The 19024-nt window shown below is 41.0% G+C and overlaps 1 protein-coding gene across 1 annotated transcript in view; it reads left to right on the top strand.

Moving 5' to 3' along the window:
- CUBN (cubilin) overlaps positions 1–19024 on the top strand; it is a gene marked incomplete at its 5' end in the record, with an annotated part of 141510 nt that overhangs the window by 34521 nt on the left and 87965 nt on the right. Inside the window, 5 exons of the mRNA XM_084215400.1 lie at positions 671–857; positions 4505–4665; positions 5183–5364; positions 6038–6194; positions 8667–8854. Coding sequence (XP_084071526.1) covers positions 671–857; positions 4505–4665; positions 5183–5364; positions 6038–6194; positions 8667–8854 — 875 coding nt within the window. The remainder of the gene's footprint in view (positions 1–670; positions 858–4504; positions 4666–5182; positions 5365–6037; positions 6195–8666; positions 8855–19024) is intronic.

Here is a 19024-nt window from a genome sequence, read left to right as displayed (position 1 = left end):
GTGCAGCCATATCACAAACTTTACTCATTGACTGTGATCAACTAATAGACAACAATTCTTCTTTCCAAACAAAGTTTCATACTATTTTATAGCACCTACTGTTATTCCTAGACTTTATGTCTGTGCTTTGAAAAGAGCTTCTTTTTACTTATTGCTTAGATTCTACCTCAGCATTATTCACACTATTTCCTTCTTTCCAGCTTATACATTGCCCACAAAAAAAAAAAAAAGTCATTTAAATGTAAGACCTTAATTAAAACTCTCATATCCTCAAATTCTAAGGATTATACCACTTTCTAACTTATTGTCACTTATAGCCCAGAAAGTGGGAAAAGAAATTTAGATATAAAATCCCCTCTAACAGGTTTGACCATGGGGAATGTCAAAGCCATCTAGGCAGGTGAAACTGCTTTTAGGTTGCCTATTTATTACAGACATGGTGTTCTGGTAAAAACTGAACAAATCAACTCAAATGTAAGAAATCCCATGAAACAGCTGGATCCTGCTTTTAGTTTATGCTGTTGACATTCAGCAGTAAGATGTGTCCAGGAAGAGTTATAATGCACAGGAACACAGGATGTTTGCTCCTCTCCCTGTTGAAAATAGAAATTTCCTGTTAATTTAGCAGACATATGACATTAATTTATCTTTGTTTCTTGTCTTTGTAAAGTTTGCTCGCACAACTACTCTGCTGACACTGGCGTGCTGACATCTCCCAACTACCCCAGCGACTACCCTGTGCGCACGGAGTGCACCTACACCATCACGGTGGGGATCAACCGGCAAATCGTGCTCAGCTTCACCGACTTCGCCCTGGAGGGCAACAAACGCTGCACTGAGGATTATCTAGAAATCAGGCAAGGCTAAATGGTTTCTCTTGTCCTTAGAACTGATTTGTACATTGTCCAAACCCACTTCAGCATGTTCAGTCTCTTTATTCTTAACTATACATCCTGCTGTCAGTGTGGGAAAAGGACTTAGCAGAGAGCTTTGAAGGCTACCTTTTCCTGCTCTCATCCTGCTCTGTTGTCAGCTTTCCCACTTGCTAAATTCCAGTTCTGAGAGCAAGTGGAGTGTGTGGACTATGTTCTCATGCACTGCATTTGGGTTGTTTTCCTTTATGCAGAAACAAGGAGTTTTATTTTCTGTTTTGTGAGATATTCTCCATGATATTTGAGAAGTCGTGGCAGTTAGGTGAAGTTCCAGGTGACTGGAAAAGGAGAAACCATGGTACCCTTTCTTTAAAAGGGTAGAAAAGAGGACTCTGGGAACTGTTGACCTGTCTGCCTCACCTCTGTGCCTGCTAATATCATGGAACAGATCCTCCTAGAAGCTCTGCTAAGGATGTGGAAGACAAGGAGGTGGCTGTGGACAGCCAGCATGACTTCACCAAGGGCATTCTTGACCAACCCAGTGGCCTTCTGTGATGGAATGACTACATCAGTGGATGAATGTGCAGCTACAGATGTCATCTCTCTGGACTTCTGAAAAGCTTTTGACACAGTCCCCCACAACAGTCTTCTTAATAAATTGGAGAGAGTTAAATTGGATGGGGGGATGGTTTGGAAGATGAGGAATTGATTGGATTGTCACATCCAGAGGGTAGTGGTCAATGACTTGATGTGCATATGAGAACTCTGACAATGATCCCTCAGGGGTCTGTTCTGGGATCAGAGTTATTTAATATCTTCATTAATGACATAGACAGTGGGGTCAAGGCACCCTCAGCAAGTTTGCAGATGACATCAAGCTGAGTGGTGCAGCTGATGTACCTGAAGGACACGATGCCATCCAGAGGGACCTAGATAAGCTTGACCAGCTGGCCCATGTGAACCTCATGAAGTTCAACAAGGCCAAGTACAAGGTCCTGCTCCTGGTTTGGAGCAACTCTCAGTATCAATATAGGCTGGGGAGTGAACAGATCAAGAGCAGCCCGGGGGAGAGGTGAGGTGAAGGGAGAGTAGTGAGGGTGCTGGTGGATGAAAAATCAAAGGATCTGGCAATGTGACCTTGCAGCCCAGAAAGCCAACTGTATCAAAAGCAGCATGGGCAGCAGGGCAGGAGAGGTGATTCTGCCCCTCTGCTCTGCCCTGGTGAGAGAAACCCCACCTGGAATGCTGCATCCAGCTCTGGGGCCCCCAGCATAAGGACATGGACCTTGGAGCAAGTTCAAAGGGGGACCATGAAGACAATCAGAGGGCTGGAGCACTTTCATATGAAGACAGGCTGAGAGAGTTTGGATTATTCAGAAGAAACTTTTTACAATGAGGGTAAAAAGTAAGGCACTGGAACAGGCTGCCCATGGAATTAGCTGTTGCCCCATCCCTGGAAATATTCAAGGTCAGGCTGGACGAGGCTCTGAGCAAGTTGATCTATTTGAAAATGTCCCTGTTCCTTTCAGAGTTGGGTGGCATAGATGACCCTTAATGCCCCTTCCAGCCCAAACTATTCTATATTCTATATTCTATATTCTATATTCTATATTCTATATTCTATATTCTATATTCTATATTCTATATTCTATATTCTATATTCTGATTTATATTTATAGTCTTTAGACAGCAGCTACTCTAGGAGGTAAAATGAAGAGTATGTAAATAATCTGCTATAATTTTCAATACTGGCATCACCATTAAACTTAAGGTATTAACCTAGTGATTTCTAGGAAATTTTACAGGACAGAGACAAATAGAAGAAAGGAATATTTGCAGGAAGTTTACCTGCTCACAGTGCGGCAGCACCAACTGCATATCCTTTCTGCTGTGTGGCTGCAGGCAGATTTGCAATTTGCAGTGTTGGTGCACCCATTCCTGTCCTCATGAGCCAGCTCTCTGGGTGAACCATATCTGAGGAATGCAGTGTGGTTTTTCAGTCTGAGCATGCTAAGAGTTTCCATTACCTCACTGAGCACCATGAAAAAGCTCATCCTGAACGTTATAGCAGATATTCTGTATGGGTTATTCCTTGGTAAACAGTATCTTCTTTTTAAAACCAAACAAAAATCTACTTGCTGGAGTTGAAGTATTGAGATTCTGAATTCCATCCGAATTAGCTGGGTTTTTTCAGCTGTACATACCAACCGGAGAAAGTAATGAAAACTTGAAAAGCTTTCTCAATATTTTCTAAGTAAAGCATTGCATTTTTTTCTTTTTAGAAAAACAATCTGAGATTAAATTAAATCTAACTTTATTTTAACAATTAACACTTTAATTTGGGGTGACCCAAAAGTGATCTTTTTTTCACTCTTTCACCTTAGGAACTGAAAACATTTATTTATAGCATAAATCTAACTTGGTTTTCGCTGTGAAGAGTTCAGCAGCATTAAACAGGTTCTAAGATATGGGCAGAACATTCTAAGTGCAATTCAGCACATTGCTACTGCCATAACTGGATTTTTAGAATGCCTCTTCAAACCTGATACTGTTAAATGGGGTAGCTGCACAAGTCTTAGGTGAAGTGCCACTTTAATTTCTTGTCCTGAGGTGTCCTCTGATAAACTGCATTCAGTCAAGTAAGAAAATGGTTCATCTGACCACAGCTGCAGAGGCCAAGGTGCAAGTGAGGTGAGGTTCTGGCACATTTCTTCAACTGCCAGTAACATGAGATAACAGCAAGCAGTTTAAGCTAGGAAGATGACAAGAAAGCAGAGTGGCAAAGGCTAAGTAGAAATTTTTCTCAAAAGCAGTTGTAAACCTGTGAATATGCAACTGAAAGTATTACTGTCCACTTAAAAAGCATCCTAGGAAGATCACACCATATATAGGTATAAATTATCTCATTGCCCAACTGACCTGTAGGTTGATTGTAGTATGAAAGTGCTTAAAGACAAGGTCAGGAAGCAATTGATAAGCAGGGTGTCACCCTCTTTTTTATTCCCATAAGGCATGTGCAGGGGGCAAACCAGAACATAAGCTGTGAATCCTGATTACAGTATTAAAAAAAAATGTTATGGAAATATGTACTGGAAATATTATTAATTTAAAAACAGGAAAAGAAGTGGTTGTAGAATCAATTCCAAAGACTAAGAAAATATTTCAAAACATGATTCACACCAGTGAAATGAGTTCAGGAATGAATTCCCATTTGCATGGTGGCAAAAAACCATGTTTTTTTTAAATAAGTCAGCTCATCTAAGTTTGCATCAGGCTAGAATGAGAATAATACTACTTTAAATTTGAAGATTACCTTTGGTTGCCCCAATGGTTGTCACCTTGTAGAATACAGGGAATATAGTCTACCTGTGACACTTCCCAAGCTTGCCATTGCGTTGACACACACTCAGGCTGCTGAGATGAGAGAATGATGTGCCCAGCAAGCAGGTGGTTGTGGCAGGGCTTAATACTGCAAGGAGCAAGACTCAATATTTGGGAGCAGTGTTTCTGTTGAAGATGAAAAGCCAGGATTAGTCTTTCCCAGGCCTGAAAGAATCCCAAGATTTTTGATTTGCTAGCATTTCTCATGGTATCTCTCTTTGACCAAAGGTTTTTCTTCTTTACTATTCTAGAGATGGAGGCTATGAAACTTCTCCTCCTCTTGGAAAATACTGTGGTACAGACCTGCCTCCTGTTATAATCTCTCACGGTAACAAGCTGTGGATAAAGTTTGTAAGTGACGTATTTGGCACAAGAAGGGGATTTTCAGCAGAGTGGGATGGTACCTCAGCAGGTAAAATGACTGCATCAAGTATAGAACCATTTTACACATCTTATTTTTGATCTTTTCTTTGTATTTAATTTCTCACCTTTTTCCCCTCAATTTTTCTGCTTCCAGTATTCTAAAGTCTGTGTGCTAATTATATAGTGACATATATGCATGTTGTTAAAAACAAAGATATTTCTTGATCTTTGGGCTTTCTTTTTTACCACAGAAAAGAGCTTACTATTCCCTAGATATAAAGTAGCTTCAATTTTCTCTTATGGTCAGGGAAGCAGTAATTAAGAATATAATGAAGAGGTTTCTAATTTCTAATACTTCTCTATCAGAAACACCCTTCAAATTAGATAGTTAATACCCCTATTTGCTATGGGCTGTCTTCTGCTTACAACATTGATGGCTGGATGCAGATTTTTGGGGCATTACTGAAGAAGTTCAGGGCATGTGAAGGAGGTCAGTAGTGACAATTGCACACGCCATCCCCTCCTCTAGTTGCTAAAAGTTGATTTGCTTTCTCTGCTATTTTCAGGTTGTGGTGGGACTTTCACAACATCTTCTGGCATCCTCATGTCTCCCAACTACCCTATGCCATATTACCACAATTCAGAGTGCTACTGGCTGCTCAAAGGAAGCCGAGGAAGCCCGTTTGAAATCCAGTTTGAGCAGTTCCACCTGGAACTTCACCAGAAGTGCAGCTTTGATTACCTTGCGGTAGGTGCCCTGGGACACCACAGGAGGCAGATGGGTGTGCTGAGTACAAAGGCTGGGAAGAACACAGGGCCTTGGCTTTCAGATGGTCCTAAGTGAACAGACTCAGAGTAGGAAAGCTCCACGTTGATGTGCTCCCTTCATCCCACGGAGTCATGAGAGGCAAGGCAGCAGTGTCTGTGTAGCTGCTTGTAAGAAAAGCATTTATGTCTAGATAGAAAGAATTTGATAGATAGAAACAAGAATCTGTCTGTATCTTTTAAATTTTCTTTGTTTTGAACCACGGCCTTAGCATGATTTCTTAGTAAATTATGGGGAACAAAGCACAATGCTGTCAATAATGCTGTCATATTGTTAATACCAAATTTAATATTTGAATTGTTCCATAAATTATTTGAATATTTCAAATGAAATTGAAATGGGGTGCTGTGTCCCCTCTTGGTGACTAAGCCCCTAAAAACCCACTAGTATTCAGTTACAGGCTTCCTGTTTTTGCTTGTTTCTGAAATGCCTGCCAGGCATCTGCCTCTGAGCAGAAATGGAATTTAACCTCTTGTATACCCAGTAACATTTCCCCAAGCGGACATTTGTCAGGGGCAAATAAATCAGACTTGTAATGTCATCAGCTTTATTATCTTTACATTTTTATTTTTTGTTTTTGGTTTGATTTTTTTAGATATATGATGGCAACAGCAGCAATGCTAAACAACTAGGTAAATTTTGTGGGGATCAGATACCACAAACCATCCATTCCAGTGGAGACAGTGTGTACATAAAACTAAGGACAGACAACAGCCTGCAAGGTGGAGGTTTCTTAGCCAAATACAAACAAGGTAAGTAAAGGAAGAGGAGACATCTCTACAGCTCATGTTTTCTGGGAAGCTGCTTGCAGCCCATGATCCTACATATTTATCAGCACAGTAAAATCTATAGAGCATACCAACAACCCAGATTTTCTATTCTGATTAAGTTACAGAACACAGAGACCTAAAAATTATCTGCCCATCTACCTGTGATGGAGATTATCTCCTCCTTAGGAGAAAGCTAGTAAGGTGGCTCTATTTCTTTTGCCTGCACCAGTGGCATATGCCACTCCAGATTTACTCAGAACAACAAATGCTGGAAGTTTATAGCTGGGTAGATTTGACTGTTCTTGCTCTTCTGCTCCTTCAGGCTCCTGAATTTTTAAAAGAGAAGGCAGATAGAGAAAGATTCTCTGATCTTAGAGCTGCTTTTGAGGAAGAATGGCAAAGGATAATTGAATTTCTGTCAGCCAGGCTGCATCATTGTGGGTCCTTGGGATGATTTAGCCTATCAGGAACATTTTAAAAAGCTTCATTTTTAATTTCTTGTGGTAAGGGTAAGACTTGCAAACATGTTTTTGTAAAACAGTACTACCCCAGAAATATTAGAATAATAGCATTTGGAGAAAAATACAAGACACGTGACAAGGTTATTTTATTCCCAGTCATAATCTGAATATAGTGCTGGTGTTTACTTTTCTCTTTATACACTTTATATTTTTAAACAGTTAAATGCACATTGGAAAATATGTAATTTCATCACATCCAAAGTGATTTGCAAGCATCTTTGTGTCCTCTAAATATGACATGCCCAAGTGACAAGGATTGTTGCAGGTTTATAGATGTGAAGTTGTCCTGGGTTTGGACAATAGTAAATGGATTACAAAAAACCAGAGCTATTCATCCACACATGACACATGCAGTAATTAGAAGAGGGAGGAAACCTTGGCTCCCTCATTCCTTACAGATATCACTGCCATGTACTTTTCAGACTGCAATGTCAAGAGGATATATTAGAAAAGGTTCTCCCTGCCTTTCATTAATTAAACAGAAAGAGCACTTTCAAAGCACTCAGATGTAGAACCTGAGCTATCAGATAATGTGATTTACATTCATATTTAATTCCTGAAGATGCATCAGAGAAAGCTTTTAATGGTTTGCCCAAAAGCTAAAATTGTAGGCAGTATGTTGTAAAATAAGGATGCTTAGATACCAGATACATTTACATGTACATGAAAGAAATGTAATGATTAATTGGAAAATGTTGCAAAGGAAAACATGGTATCAAGTTGCCATTCAAAGGCACCTCTGTGCCTGATATGTTTCTAATAAAATCCCTTTGGCAGGGGGTAGCAGATTTTACTTGTCTTGCATTCTTCAAATGCAACCCATTTTGTGCTCTTTGTCCTGCCCTTTCAAAAAGTCATATGCTTCAGAGTAGCTTTGCAGACAAGCCCCACTCCACCTGACCGTGACCTGCAGCTGTATCCCAAGCATTTTGAAATACTGAAAACACAGACCTCTAAATCGTTTGGATAGAATAGAAAAAATGGGCAGGAGGTGGGTGTACTCTCTGTGGTGACAGACAATAGAGCAGTCATGCAAGTGAATCTCAGCTATTTCTGTGGTTCAAACACTGCACAAACCAACCAGCCTGGTCTGCTCCCTGCCTCCTGCCCACTCCCCTGGGCATTAGCTACACTGCTCTGCTCACACATTGTATGCTCTCTCCAGACAGGGGATTGCCCACACTGGTAATTTTTTTCTTTAGGGAAAGGTGGATACAGGAAAATGAGACTCACTGACCTAATACCATAATTGTAATTTTGTTCTTTATCTAGCTAAGTTTATTTTTATTTTCTCTGCATTTCAAGGAAAGCTCTTATTATTCCAGGTGAGTGCCCAGTCTTTTTGCTAGGATGCTATTGAATGTCTCACAAGGAAAATTATGGCTCCTTTTTAAAAAATTTCATTATCACATTCTCTTCCTGGGGCTAGAAAGCCCAATAATAGGAGTGTACTTTCCATTAGTTGTTTTAGCCAGGGATCATAATTTTTTCCTAGTCAGCAGAAATAAATCACTTTTATCAATTTATCAATATTTGTTAAGCAGCTCCCCAGTTTTTTTCAAATGACAGGGTACATTTTTATGATAGCTAAAAAAAAGAAAAGAAAATGTGTTTCATGAATACACATGTATTTAGACTTAAAGAGGACTGCCCAAAAATATATGTTCAAAAATGTATACTGATGGGTCTGCAAGTGTCAGAAAAGAAGGTCATAATAATGCTGAAAGATGCAAGTTTGAATAGCTGGAGTTTTGATTGAAACATACACAATATGTTCTTCAAGAGTCACCATGCTCTTTCTGCATGACTTCCATTATCTGAAAAAAAGATTCCTCACCTTGTAATGCTATTAGTAACTTCAACTAGTAATTTTTGAGATATTGGATTAAAAACAGTGAAGAAAAATTATCTATAATCATTCTTCTTTTTTCAGTTTGCCGTGATGTGCTGACTGTTAATCGTAGCCATGGCATATTGGAAAGCTTAAACTATCCAAATAATTACCCATTAAATGAACACTGCAACTGGACTATCCAAGCCACCAAGGGGAACACTCTCAACTATAGCTTCACAGCCTTTGATTTAGAAGATGGATCTGACTGTGATCGTGACTTTTTGAAGGTATGTGCCCAGATTTTAGAAACAAGAAATATCAAGTCTTTAACAATAAAGAAAAATAACAAGATTGCAGAAGAGCAAGGGGAGATTTCTCTTATGCAAATTTAACCATTAAAGCTCAAGTGTTAAATCCAAAGGATTTAACCCTGTTTCCTCAGTGATCAGTAGGGAGTGAAGCATTGCCACCTCAAGACAGGTGTGTGCCTCTGAGAGGAGGAATCACTCTGCAGGTGCCTAGGTTGTTACAGTCTGACTTCCACCTTAGATCAGATGGTTTTTATGGGCAAAGGGAGATGTTGTGATTCCAGCTTCATGCAAAGAAGGGGGAATCCTGAGATTAGTAAATGGGTAGCAAAAGGCAGTGAACCCAATTATTTTCCTCTTGTTTTTATCTGAGAAGGAATGAAGAATGTCCAAAAACTTTGATAAATGTCTACATTTTTAAAGAGAGAGTTCCTGTGTGTCTTGTTTATACTTTACATAATTCATCTGCGTTTTTAAAGGGACTAAAAGAAAATGAATGCACCCACAAACAAAATGTGACATTTTTAGGCAAATGAAACCATAGAGTCAATCTAAAAGCAAGTACCCTTTATTTTAATTTCCTCAAAAAAAAAAATTCAAGGACAAAAAATAAGTTTTCTCAAAATTTTCTAGGAAAACTGAAAAGTTACTTCCTCTAAATTTTGTACTTAGTACTCTAGGATATAGAGGGTAGTCATGATCACTCTGTACTGTGGATTATAATCTCCTGCCCACAATTTTGCTGTATTGCTGGACTAATTCATCCTTCAGATCTCACCCTTGTACAGGATGCCAGCATGCAGCCCCTGTGCTCTACTGAGGGTTTTGCACAAGAGGAACTGAAATTTAGAGAAATCTTAGAGAATATTGCTTACAGCCAGGGAGAGGACTATGGAATAGTACCTGTATTTCTGGGGATATTTACACCCAGATATTGCAGAAGGCCCAGCAACAGACTGGTTGATGGCCTAATCCATTCCTTGTAGATGTCCTCCCTCACTCCCTTTACCCCGTTACTATGGCAGCTTTCACAGCTCAAAATTGGTAGTAAATTGGCTAAAGGCATGTTCTTCCAGTTTTATTCTCCTTGTGGCCAGGAATGGAAATAAAGAATAGACATGTGAAGAAAATAAACAAGGGAGCACTGTATTGAGAACTAGCTATTAAGCCCTGGTTTGTTTTTGTGAGGAGGCTGAAAAAGAAACATTGGAGCCAAGTGGAGAGGCCAGTGCTAGTCTCAAGATGCCTAAAGCCTTGACCCATGGAAAGCAGGAGCCCTGCACACAGTAGCCAGCCTGTGAGGAGCAAGAAACTTGCCAAATTCACTATTGTAGACATAAGTCAAGGGTGGAGGAATTAGTGCCAGGGGCAAGGACCTGATCCAAGGCACTTAAAAGAACAGAAATAAAACACATTGGAGAGAATGAGGAGACAGAAGCACTCTTTGCTTAACAATTTTTCAGTGCTTTCAATCAGAGAAAATACAGACTGAAAGAGGAATAAAAAAGAGAAAACAAGGGAAAAATAAAGTCATGGAAGTGTATTAAGGAGGCTTTTATTTGCAATTCATGTAACGTTACTTACAAATCTTTCTCCAAATGCCGTTAAGAAATACCCCTTGGAAAAGATGTTCTCATTTGGTTGTTGCATGCTGCACAAATATGTGCCATAGTGTAAAAGGAGAACGAGGTTGAACCAGCCAGGGAATTGAGCAGTGTTTGCTCCCCCCTTCCTCTTGTGAAAGGGGAGGAATTGGCAAGGCTGGGAATGTGCTGTGGTGTAGGGTAAGGGGGAATCATCTGCAACAAGCCTACAGTTCACTTTCTAAGTAGGCTGCAGATATTTGGGACTTTTCTGTTTGAAATCCATATGGAGTCTGACACTGCTGCAAACAGGGAGAAAAAGGATAATTAAAAGAAACCTCATAGCCATTCAGCTAGAAGAATTACTTTTCTGCCACATATCAGTTTTGAGATTGCTTTATTTTAGCGAGGTCTAAGAGGGGAAAGATCTGATGATCTCACTGGGTATAACAGAGACATGAACCTGTTCACAGTACCCTCAGCAGGTGATGCAGGGTCCATACACCAGAGTCCCTCACCATTTTCGTGAGGAAATGGTGACCTGCTGCTCAGACACTTTCCATGTAGCGACGCTCATGAATCAGAGTGGCCACTGGTGCTGATCAAGCGCTCTTTTCCCTGGCAGCTTTTAAGTGTTCCCTTCCCCCATCTTGCTTTGGGTTTGTGGCAGCAGCTCTCCCACCTCAGGCACTTACCTGAGCAGACAGCAACGCTCTCTTTGTCTTTTTAACTCTGTGGCAGCTCTGACAGTAGCAGCATGCTGCTCCATGGCAGCTAGCAGATGGCAGAATTGGTGACAATATCTCCTCCTGCTTGCTGGGAGGCTGGGGACAGGAAGGACAAGAGTTAGCTGTTAGGTTGGATTAGCTGATGATCACAGCTGTGGTGGCAGAAGGAGTAAGGAAAAGTTGTATATGATGCAAAAGGACAAGACTAAATGTTGCAGAGGTGTTATGGCAGAAACATGACCTGCCTTGGCACTACAGTCAAGAAATGGCAGTTGCAAAAAAACCTCAGAAGTAGTAAAGCAGTTTTAAAAAGTTACTGTGAGAAACAGATTTTTGGACATGTGGACATATTTTTATAGTCTTAAGCTAAAGCTCTAATTTTTATTTAAATCTTGCTGAATTCTGAAGGAGAAAATCATGGTGCTTGATGGGGTGGGGACAGCTAGACTGAGCAAGCTGTTTTCCTGAGTACTGCTGAACCTGCTTGCTGAACAAAATGCTTTTGGTTCCAGTCTTTATACTGGAAAAGGGCCTGTTCTTCAGCTTTGTGTTTAATTATGACTGAAACTCTGACCCAAACCCACATAAAAAGAGCATTTTGCCTCATGACTAATTCAGTCAGATATACACAGTTAATTAGCTATTTGCTCCCTGCCTTAGTCCACATGTGAGTCAGAAGTTATATGTGTAATGTCAAAACCAAAAATTTTTACACATGGGTATTCCTAGTGATTTTCAGTTACCAAAGATATTATCATGCCTTAGAGCAAATAACTCTTTCACATTAGGGGCAGGAAAAATATAGTCAGCTGTCCAGTGAGTATGAGTAAGTACAAGTACAGTGCATGGTTCTTCCAGACTGAAATTCAGTCCCATCTGTGCAGTGAGAAGTCAGCTGTGTATTGTGTTACCTATTTCCTTTTCTCCTTTGATCATGGGAGGATTCTTGTCAGCCAGGCCAGCATTCCACCAGCTGACAGGTGTTACTCATGGTGAGCAGCATTCTCTTTCTGCAGGGAACACTGGGTGACTCCAGCTTGGTCTGCTCTGGGCAGGACTTGCATCTCCACCACTTTAGCATATACAACTATTTATACCTGTGACAAGTAGGAAGGGAAAAACTGTTCTTCTGACTTTGGGGCAATTCTCTGCCTCTGTGTGCAGGTGCCAGAAACTGAGAAGGGGCAATGTGGGAGGGAAGCAAATTTTTATGATGTCAGTCTCTAGGATGAATCTCATATGGGCACTTCCCCAGCAAATGAGCACTGCACAGTGTTTCATGTCCTGTCAGAGGATGTTGGCTCATCACTAGTAATGCTCATAGGATGTGTGACATTTTGGAGGGAGTTTTGCAGTGAAGTTGCAAGAATATGAGATTAATTGCTTCTGATAAAGACATGCACAGAAGTGACAATAAGATACAAGACATATCAAATACAGAATGTTTACTGCTGATGCTACACTAACTGTAATTAGAGCGGATGGTCTTTAAACTTATATTGCTTGCTGTGCCTTGGCTAAATAACCTGACATTAGTCTTTCTAGAGGAGTCATGGGGTTGTAACTAGTGAGATATTGCAGGCAATGACATAGAAATGTCATTCTTTCCTCTACATTCATCAGATTATTAGCTGAACAGGCATATATTTAACTCCCCATCCTTAATGATGAATTACCTTCTTATTTGGTATGGCAGAACGTAATCTCTGGGGAGGCACAGAAGGAAGAATATCATGGTTTTGCCCTGAAGATCAGAGTCCTACTGTAGAACTGACATATACTCCTTCCTTATACAAGAAAAATATTATTTGAAAACCACTGATCATTCTGTCTTTCAGTGGCAATGTCCCTCTATGTTCTTCTGCTGAGAAAGTACTACTGTCCCTTGACATCCAGTCTGGTTAGCACCAGTTCTGCTTTTATTAATTACAGGGATGTAATGGATTAGGAATGATATTCTCCAATTTAGTACTCCCACAAAAGCCATGCACTGCTCCCCTCTCCCCTTCCAACCAGAGGCACAAAAGGCAAAGATCAAGAGACAACAAAACTAATAACAGAGGGTATAAGAAATTATTCAAACAGGCAAAAAAGACCCCAAACTGTAACAGACAATACCAGACATTTCCCTCTGCCAGGTTTTCTAGGCCAGAAGGAGCCCCTTCTTCCTGGCCCTGTCCCCTGCCCGTCAATGAAGTGTTGTGATACAGAACAACCTCTGTGTCCTGGCCATGCCCCCTCCCACCTACTGCAAAAAAATTAACCCTGTCCTGGCCAGAACCAGGACAAGGGCAGACCTTGTCCAGCCTTTTGCAAGATGCAAGTAGCCTGATAAACAGATAGCAAAATTGTGTCTGGCAGCAAGACAAATTTCAGAGCTCTCTACCCAAGTTTCACCCCTTTGGTCTGTGCATCTACTGTCAGTGTTGAAATTATCATTGGGATAATGCAAAAGAACATCCTATGAGGGCAAACAACTGCCTGATAATAACAAATGCCTTTCTTCTGCTGCAAGCTAGGACAGAGCTCCCCTTTGGAGCAGAGCACGCCTTGCTTGCTTACTGTCAGTGTGCTTGAGCAGCCCAGACTCTTTCAGCAACTGGGCTCAAAGTGGTTAAAATACCATTGCAGATTATATGAGGAATATTATTGAATGAATAGAGTAATTAATATGGCATCTGCTCCTGAGAACTGTTTCATTTCCTCCTGGTGGTAGCAGGATATGTCTTTTTGCCCTCCTTTTTTAAACCACAGTAGCATTCCAGGGATGTACCATAACATCCTTTTTCTCCATCTGGGAATACTGCATTAGATAATTGTTGCTCACACTCCTCTGGTCATCCTCTTTTTTTATTAGCTTAACATAAAAATATCTTACCCTGTTTCTAGTTTTACTCCCTCTTGCAATTAGTAAATATGCTTAAACTATATTAGGAGATTACCATTATTACATTTTATTTATGAGTGTGTCTTTCTAAAGTGCTGCAGGAATTTTTCAAGCACAGGGAATGGCTCTTCTTATGGCAATGCATTGATTTACAAAATGTCACTGGTAGTACACGTCCCTGGAGAAGCAGATGATGTATGAAATATACCCACCCAAGACATCAAATCACAGCCTGCTGGCCACGCTGCTGTGGTATCCATTAACATATTATCATGCAAGCTGGCAGCACAACAGCACATCCCTGAATTCCTCCAGGGAGTTATGGGCCTCCACAAGAAATCCTTCAATGTAAGACTAAGGATAAAAGTGACAATTCTCAGGTTTCTGTGCCAGGCTTCATATACCATTGGTATACAACGAAATCTTAGCACTGATTGTCAGTGAGAGATCTGGATATTTAAAAGGAGGATATCAGGCCATAAAGCTGTCCAACCTAAACAGGACCAGCTCAGCACTCTGATTTCTTGTTTTTCTAATTGCCTGCATTGCCAGAATCAAAGTACACACTGGCTCTGCTGTTTGAAAGGTTACATGGCAACAAAATTACGAATGCACACAAAACCCCCGACCCCTCACAACAGCTAAATTTGTAGTGATGACAGGGCTGCCTGGTGCCTCCAGAAACCTCAGAACCAAGGAGCACAAGTGAAGCCAGCACAGACTCCTCTTTTGGACTCTCAAAATGAGTCAGACCTTCATGGACTTGGCATTTTCCACACCCTGCCAGCTCATGGCAATGTGACTTAGCCCGTTCCTTCAGAAAAAAAGCATGCTACAATGAAATGCCTGTGCAATACCACCACATGATGGTAGTGTGCACGCCCTTTGTCGGAGGAAGAATATTTGGTACTCATCTAGTTGCAGCTGGATTCTTGTTCCCTTTGTTCTCCTCCTGTACTTTAGATCTTGCTGGAAAGCCTGGCCATTATCTGTGAGTCTGTCTGCTTATCACACTCAGCACAGACATTGCATTAAAAATGTTACATCGTGGCATTTAAATGAGTCAAAGATTCCCCTCATCATAGGGAAGACCCCAGACAGCTCAGAAAAAAACCCCACTGGACTTTGTGGAAGGTCATGTACACCCCCTGCACTGTTCCCATAAGCCAGACTGAAAGCCTAAGAGGCAGGAATATTTCCTTTTTTTTCCTGTCTCCATTTGCTGACACCAAGCTGCAACTCCCCATAGTGTCCATAGATATGCATGATGCAAATTTTCTCAAATAAGGGGGGATTCCTAGAGCCCTTCCTGCCCTCTCTGGCCCTTTATGATGTCAGTGTGATGTTCTTTCCACTTAGAGTTCAGTTCATGTGGGCTGGCAAAGCCCAGGAGGAGAAGCACAGCCCTGGGCACAAGACAGCAGAGCTGCAAACTGCTCAGGCCAGCCTGGGTTTTTCAGAGCAGGCACACTTCTCCACCCCCTTAGGCACAGCCCCTCCCTTTGGAGGGAGCTTTTCACACAGATTTCTGCTGAAGAGACATTCTGGAAATATTGTGGTCCCAAGCTCAAAAGCAGTCCTGTTCCCTCCACCACGAGTGGATTCTCATTGCAGAGGAACCACCTCCATTTCTGCTTTGAGGACAGCAGCCACTCAACCAAAATAGCAACAGCCTCATCACCAGGAATGTGATCCCACTGCCGCAAAGGCGTGCATCCCCAGGCAGTCCCTTGGTCAGCAAAAGCTGCAGAGACACTTTAGGGACCCATCTGGATTCTGTCCACCACAGCATGCTGATTGGGAGGAGGTGCCTTCCTGATAGACCTTTGGAGATTTAGAATGGTACGCTGAGCAAATAAGGTTTTGAGTGCAGATTTTGGGATGTACTGGCTAGGTGGATGTCTCCTAGGCATGCCTTTCTTCAGCAGCAGTTATTTCCTACTCCTGTATCTAAAACAATTTTAAAATTTAACCCAAAGATACACCCTGCATTTCTTACATTCTCATAATTCATTAGTCCCTAACAAAATACTGATTTGATATAATTTCAAGAAATAAACCTTCCCTAGAAAGACAGGAATGAGCAGATATGACTGTAGTTAAAAATCTTTGTTTTCTTTGAGAAGGAAGTGCTAATTCAAGAGGTGAAAAACTGTTTAAAAAAAATCAGTCTAATGTGGACTTACTTAAAATTTTCAGAGGGCTCTGATTATTTTAGGCTCAGGTTACAAGACAAAACATAGATAAAATCTGACTATTAAAAAAGTAGACATTCATTTATTTATTTCCATATGTTAGATAAATCCCATCAAGATTAACTAGTATGCCTACATGTTTAATTGATGCCTGATCTCAAATTCCATTGTACTATAGAATAAAATGGTTCATTAGTGAAAGTGTGTTATTGTGTGGAGACAAGAAAGGTGTATATGGTGGTCAGAGCAAGAACTTTCATCATAGGGCATAAACATGTTTAAATAATCATATTAAATAATCATTTTAAAATATTAGTCAGAATGAGTTCTTTAGGAAGGCCTTTTTCTAGTGGCAATTGCAAACTCTTGTCATCATCCAAGCACAAACATAATCTTATTTTGTTCTCCTGTTTGTGCAGAAGTGTCAGGGCTCCATGCAGTCAGTCATTCAAAGTCTTAAACTGCCTTTTGTTTCTGTGAAACAATGTCATTGTGGTGCTCAGCTAGCACATTGGGCCACATCCTGGAGCTTTAATTTGTTTGGATTTGTCTCTGGCTGACAGACCTGCAGGTCCTTAAGTTTGCACTCTACCCTTCTGGAAGGAAATGTGTTGCTTGGAAATGAATTATTTTTGTTTGTGCTAATTCTTGTTTTAACCATTAATGGTGATCTCTCTTTTGAGTGCATTCTGTTACTTGGATGAGGATTATATTTGTTTTTTGCTTCTTTTTGTTTTCTGGTAATATATTCATGGCAATGCCATCAAAATTTCCTTTCCAGAATTTCTTTTCCTTTCATTTCCTTTCAGGAAGAGCTATTCAGAAACCTGTAATCACTGCCTCTGGTGTTTAGGTCCAAACAATCCCATATCAGCTTTGCCAGTTCTAAGAGGAAAGGGATACTTGCGTGTGTCACACTGTGCTAGAGGCTTTGAGCATGGGTGGGACATCTGTTGGTTTGTTCCAAGGCAGTGCCTCCTTTCCTGAGCTCTGCAATTACAGCCCAGGACTGCTGCTGCTGGTCCCTGTATAAAGGTTTTCTGACAGCAAATAGTTTGTTTCAAGACTCAGTTGGAGACAATTATTACTATAATTGCTCATTGTTATGATGCATTCATGACATCTGTTGACAGTATTATTTACAGAAAGAGAATTGTCAGTATTCATAGGATAGATTTTCCCCTCGTATAAAACTGAAAGTTTGTTTTTGAAGACAGTCACCTCTTGATCAAGACTATATGTTATTACTAACTAGTGTACGTAAGCAGCTTTTTTCCAGAGCTGATTAGACATGGGCTTTTCCTCTTCAATGTTTTTCCTGGTGGGAAAAAACCCCCATGCCTTTTCATAGAAATAACATTCTCCAGGAGAAAACTGATATTTTGCCTTAACAATCCCTCCCCCCTGCCCTCCCTGCTCCCCACCCCCTAGTTTTCTGCCAGGAAAACTGAACAGATGGAGTCTTACTACCAGTCTGAAAGGCTCCCTTTTTCAAGACAGAGTAAGCTTGACAAGGCAGTCGGCTAGAAAATTGTCCCTACCTCGAGTATGTCCAAATGGAACACATTCCAAGGTTATTTTCCCCATTTTTTAATAGATCTTTATTTCTTCCAAGTAGAGGAAACCTCATTTTCCAGTCAGCTCAGTCCTTGAGCCCCTGCTCCAGTTCTGGTAATGAGCTTTTCTGTCACACAGGTCATGCCCTTTTGCTTTGCTCCTCCACAGAAGCGAACAGCTGTGGCCTCCAGGGCATCATTATTGGTGCTAGTGACATATTTCCAGGCTGAAGAGTCAGAAGAGCCAAAATGCAATACTGGTGACCATGGTGTCCTCCAGGAGAGCTACCCAAGCCAAACCCTTCCTGCAGATTTTGCTAGTCCTGCTTCCCCAACCCCGTTCTAATGTACAGCAGATGGTTTTCAGCTGCCACTTGGCTGTGGGGCAGTCACACAGATCGATTCATCCCTTAGAGAGCTGGTACCTCCCCTTTTTACCTTCATGTCAACTTATACACTTGCTCCTAGGGAGCCTGGTAAGGAGTTTTTTCTAGCTGTTATTGAGCCATGAGCAAGAATTCATTTGAATGTAGCCCATCATCCCCTGGACCCAGTGCCGGGCTGCAGGCTGGTGAAATGATGTGTTCTGCTTGCTGCTGGGCAATTGCTTTGCTAAAAAGGAGAGGCTAAGGATCTGAACATGTGTTGCAGGTGTCTGCCTGTTTTGATGGTTGAATTGTCTGCCAAAATTTTTATGAAGCACTTGGATTTTCTTGGTGGAGGCTAAAAGGTCTGAACAAATAAACATATTACAAAACCAGTATATACACAGAAAGGGAACAAGCACTTTCTTCCCAATGGAGAGCTGGAAGAGAGTCAAGTTAACAGTTCCTGAAGTCAGTATTGTGCAGGAGGAGTGACTAATACACTGCCCCAAAATCCAATTGTCTTGGATTTTGTCTTGGATAAGGAGTACCTTGCCTCATATAGACTGCAGAAGAGCGTTCCCTCAATTTGCAGCAGTTTAAGATAACACAGCTGACAAAGCAGGACCTGACACAAGAAATATTATCTCAGGTATCAGGAGAGAAATTATGGCTCATGAGAGCTGTGTTCAGCTTCAGTTTCCCTTGCCTGTGTTTGTGTGAGAGCAAAAGGTGGTTTGAGAAGTTCAAAATGCCCTGTGAAAACACACAGCTGTTCCCTTCATTTAGAAATGAAAGACAGCTCAAAAAACCCAGCTGTAATTCTAGCAGTCGT

Source organism: Fringilla coelebs (genome assembly GCF_963513975.1).
Source record: "Fringilla coelebs genome assembly, chromosome: 1".
NCBI lineage: Eukaryota > Metazoa > Chordata > Aves > Passeriformes > Fringillidae > Fringilla > Fringilla coelebs.
The sequence above is the reverse complement of the archived record's forward strand: the minus strand, read 5'-3'. Positions and strand labels throughout refer to the sequence as shown.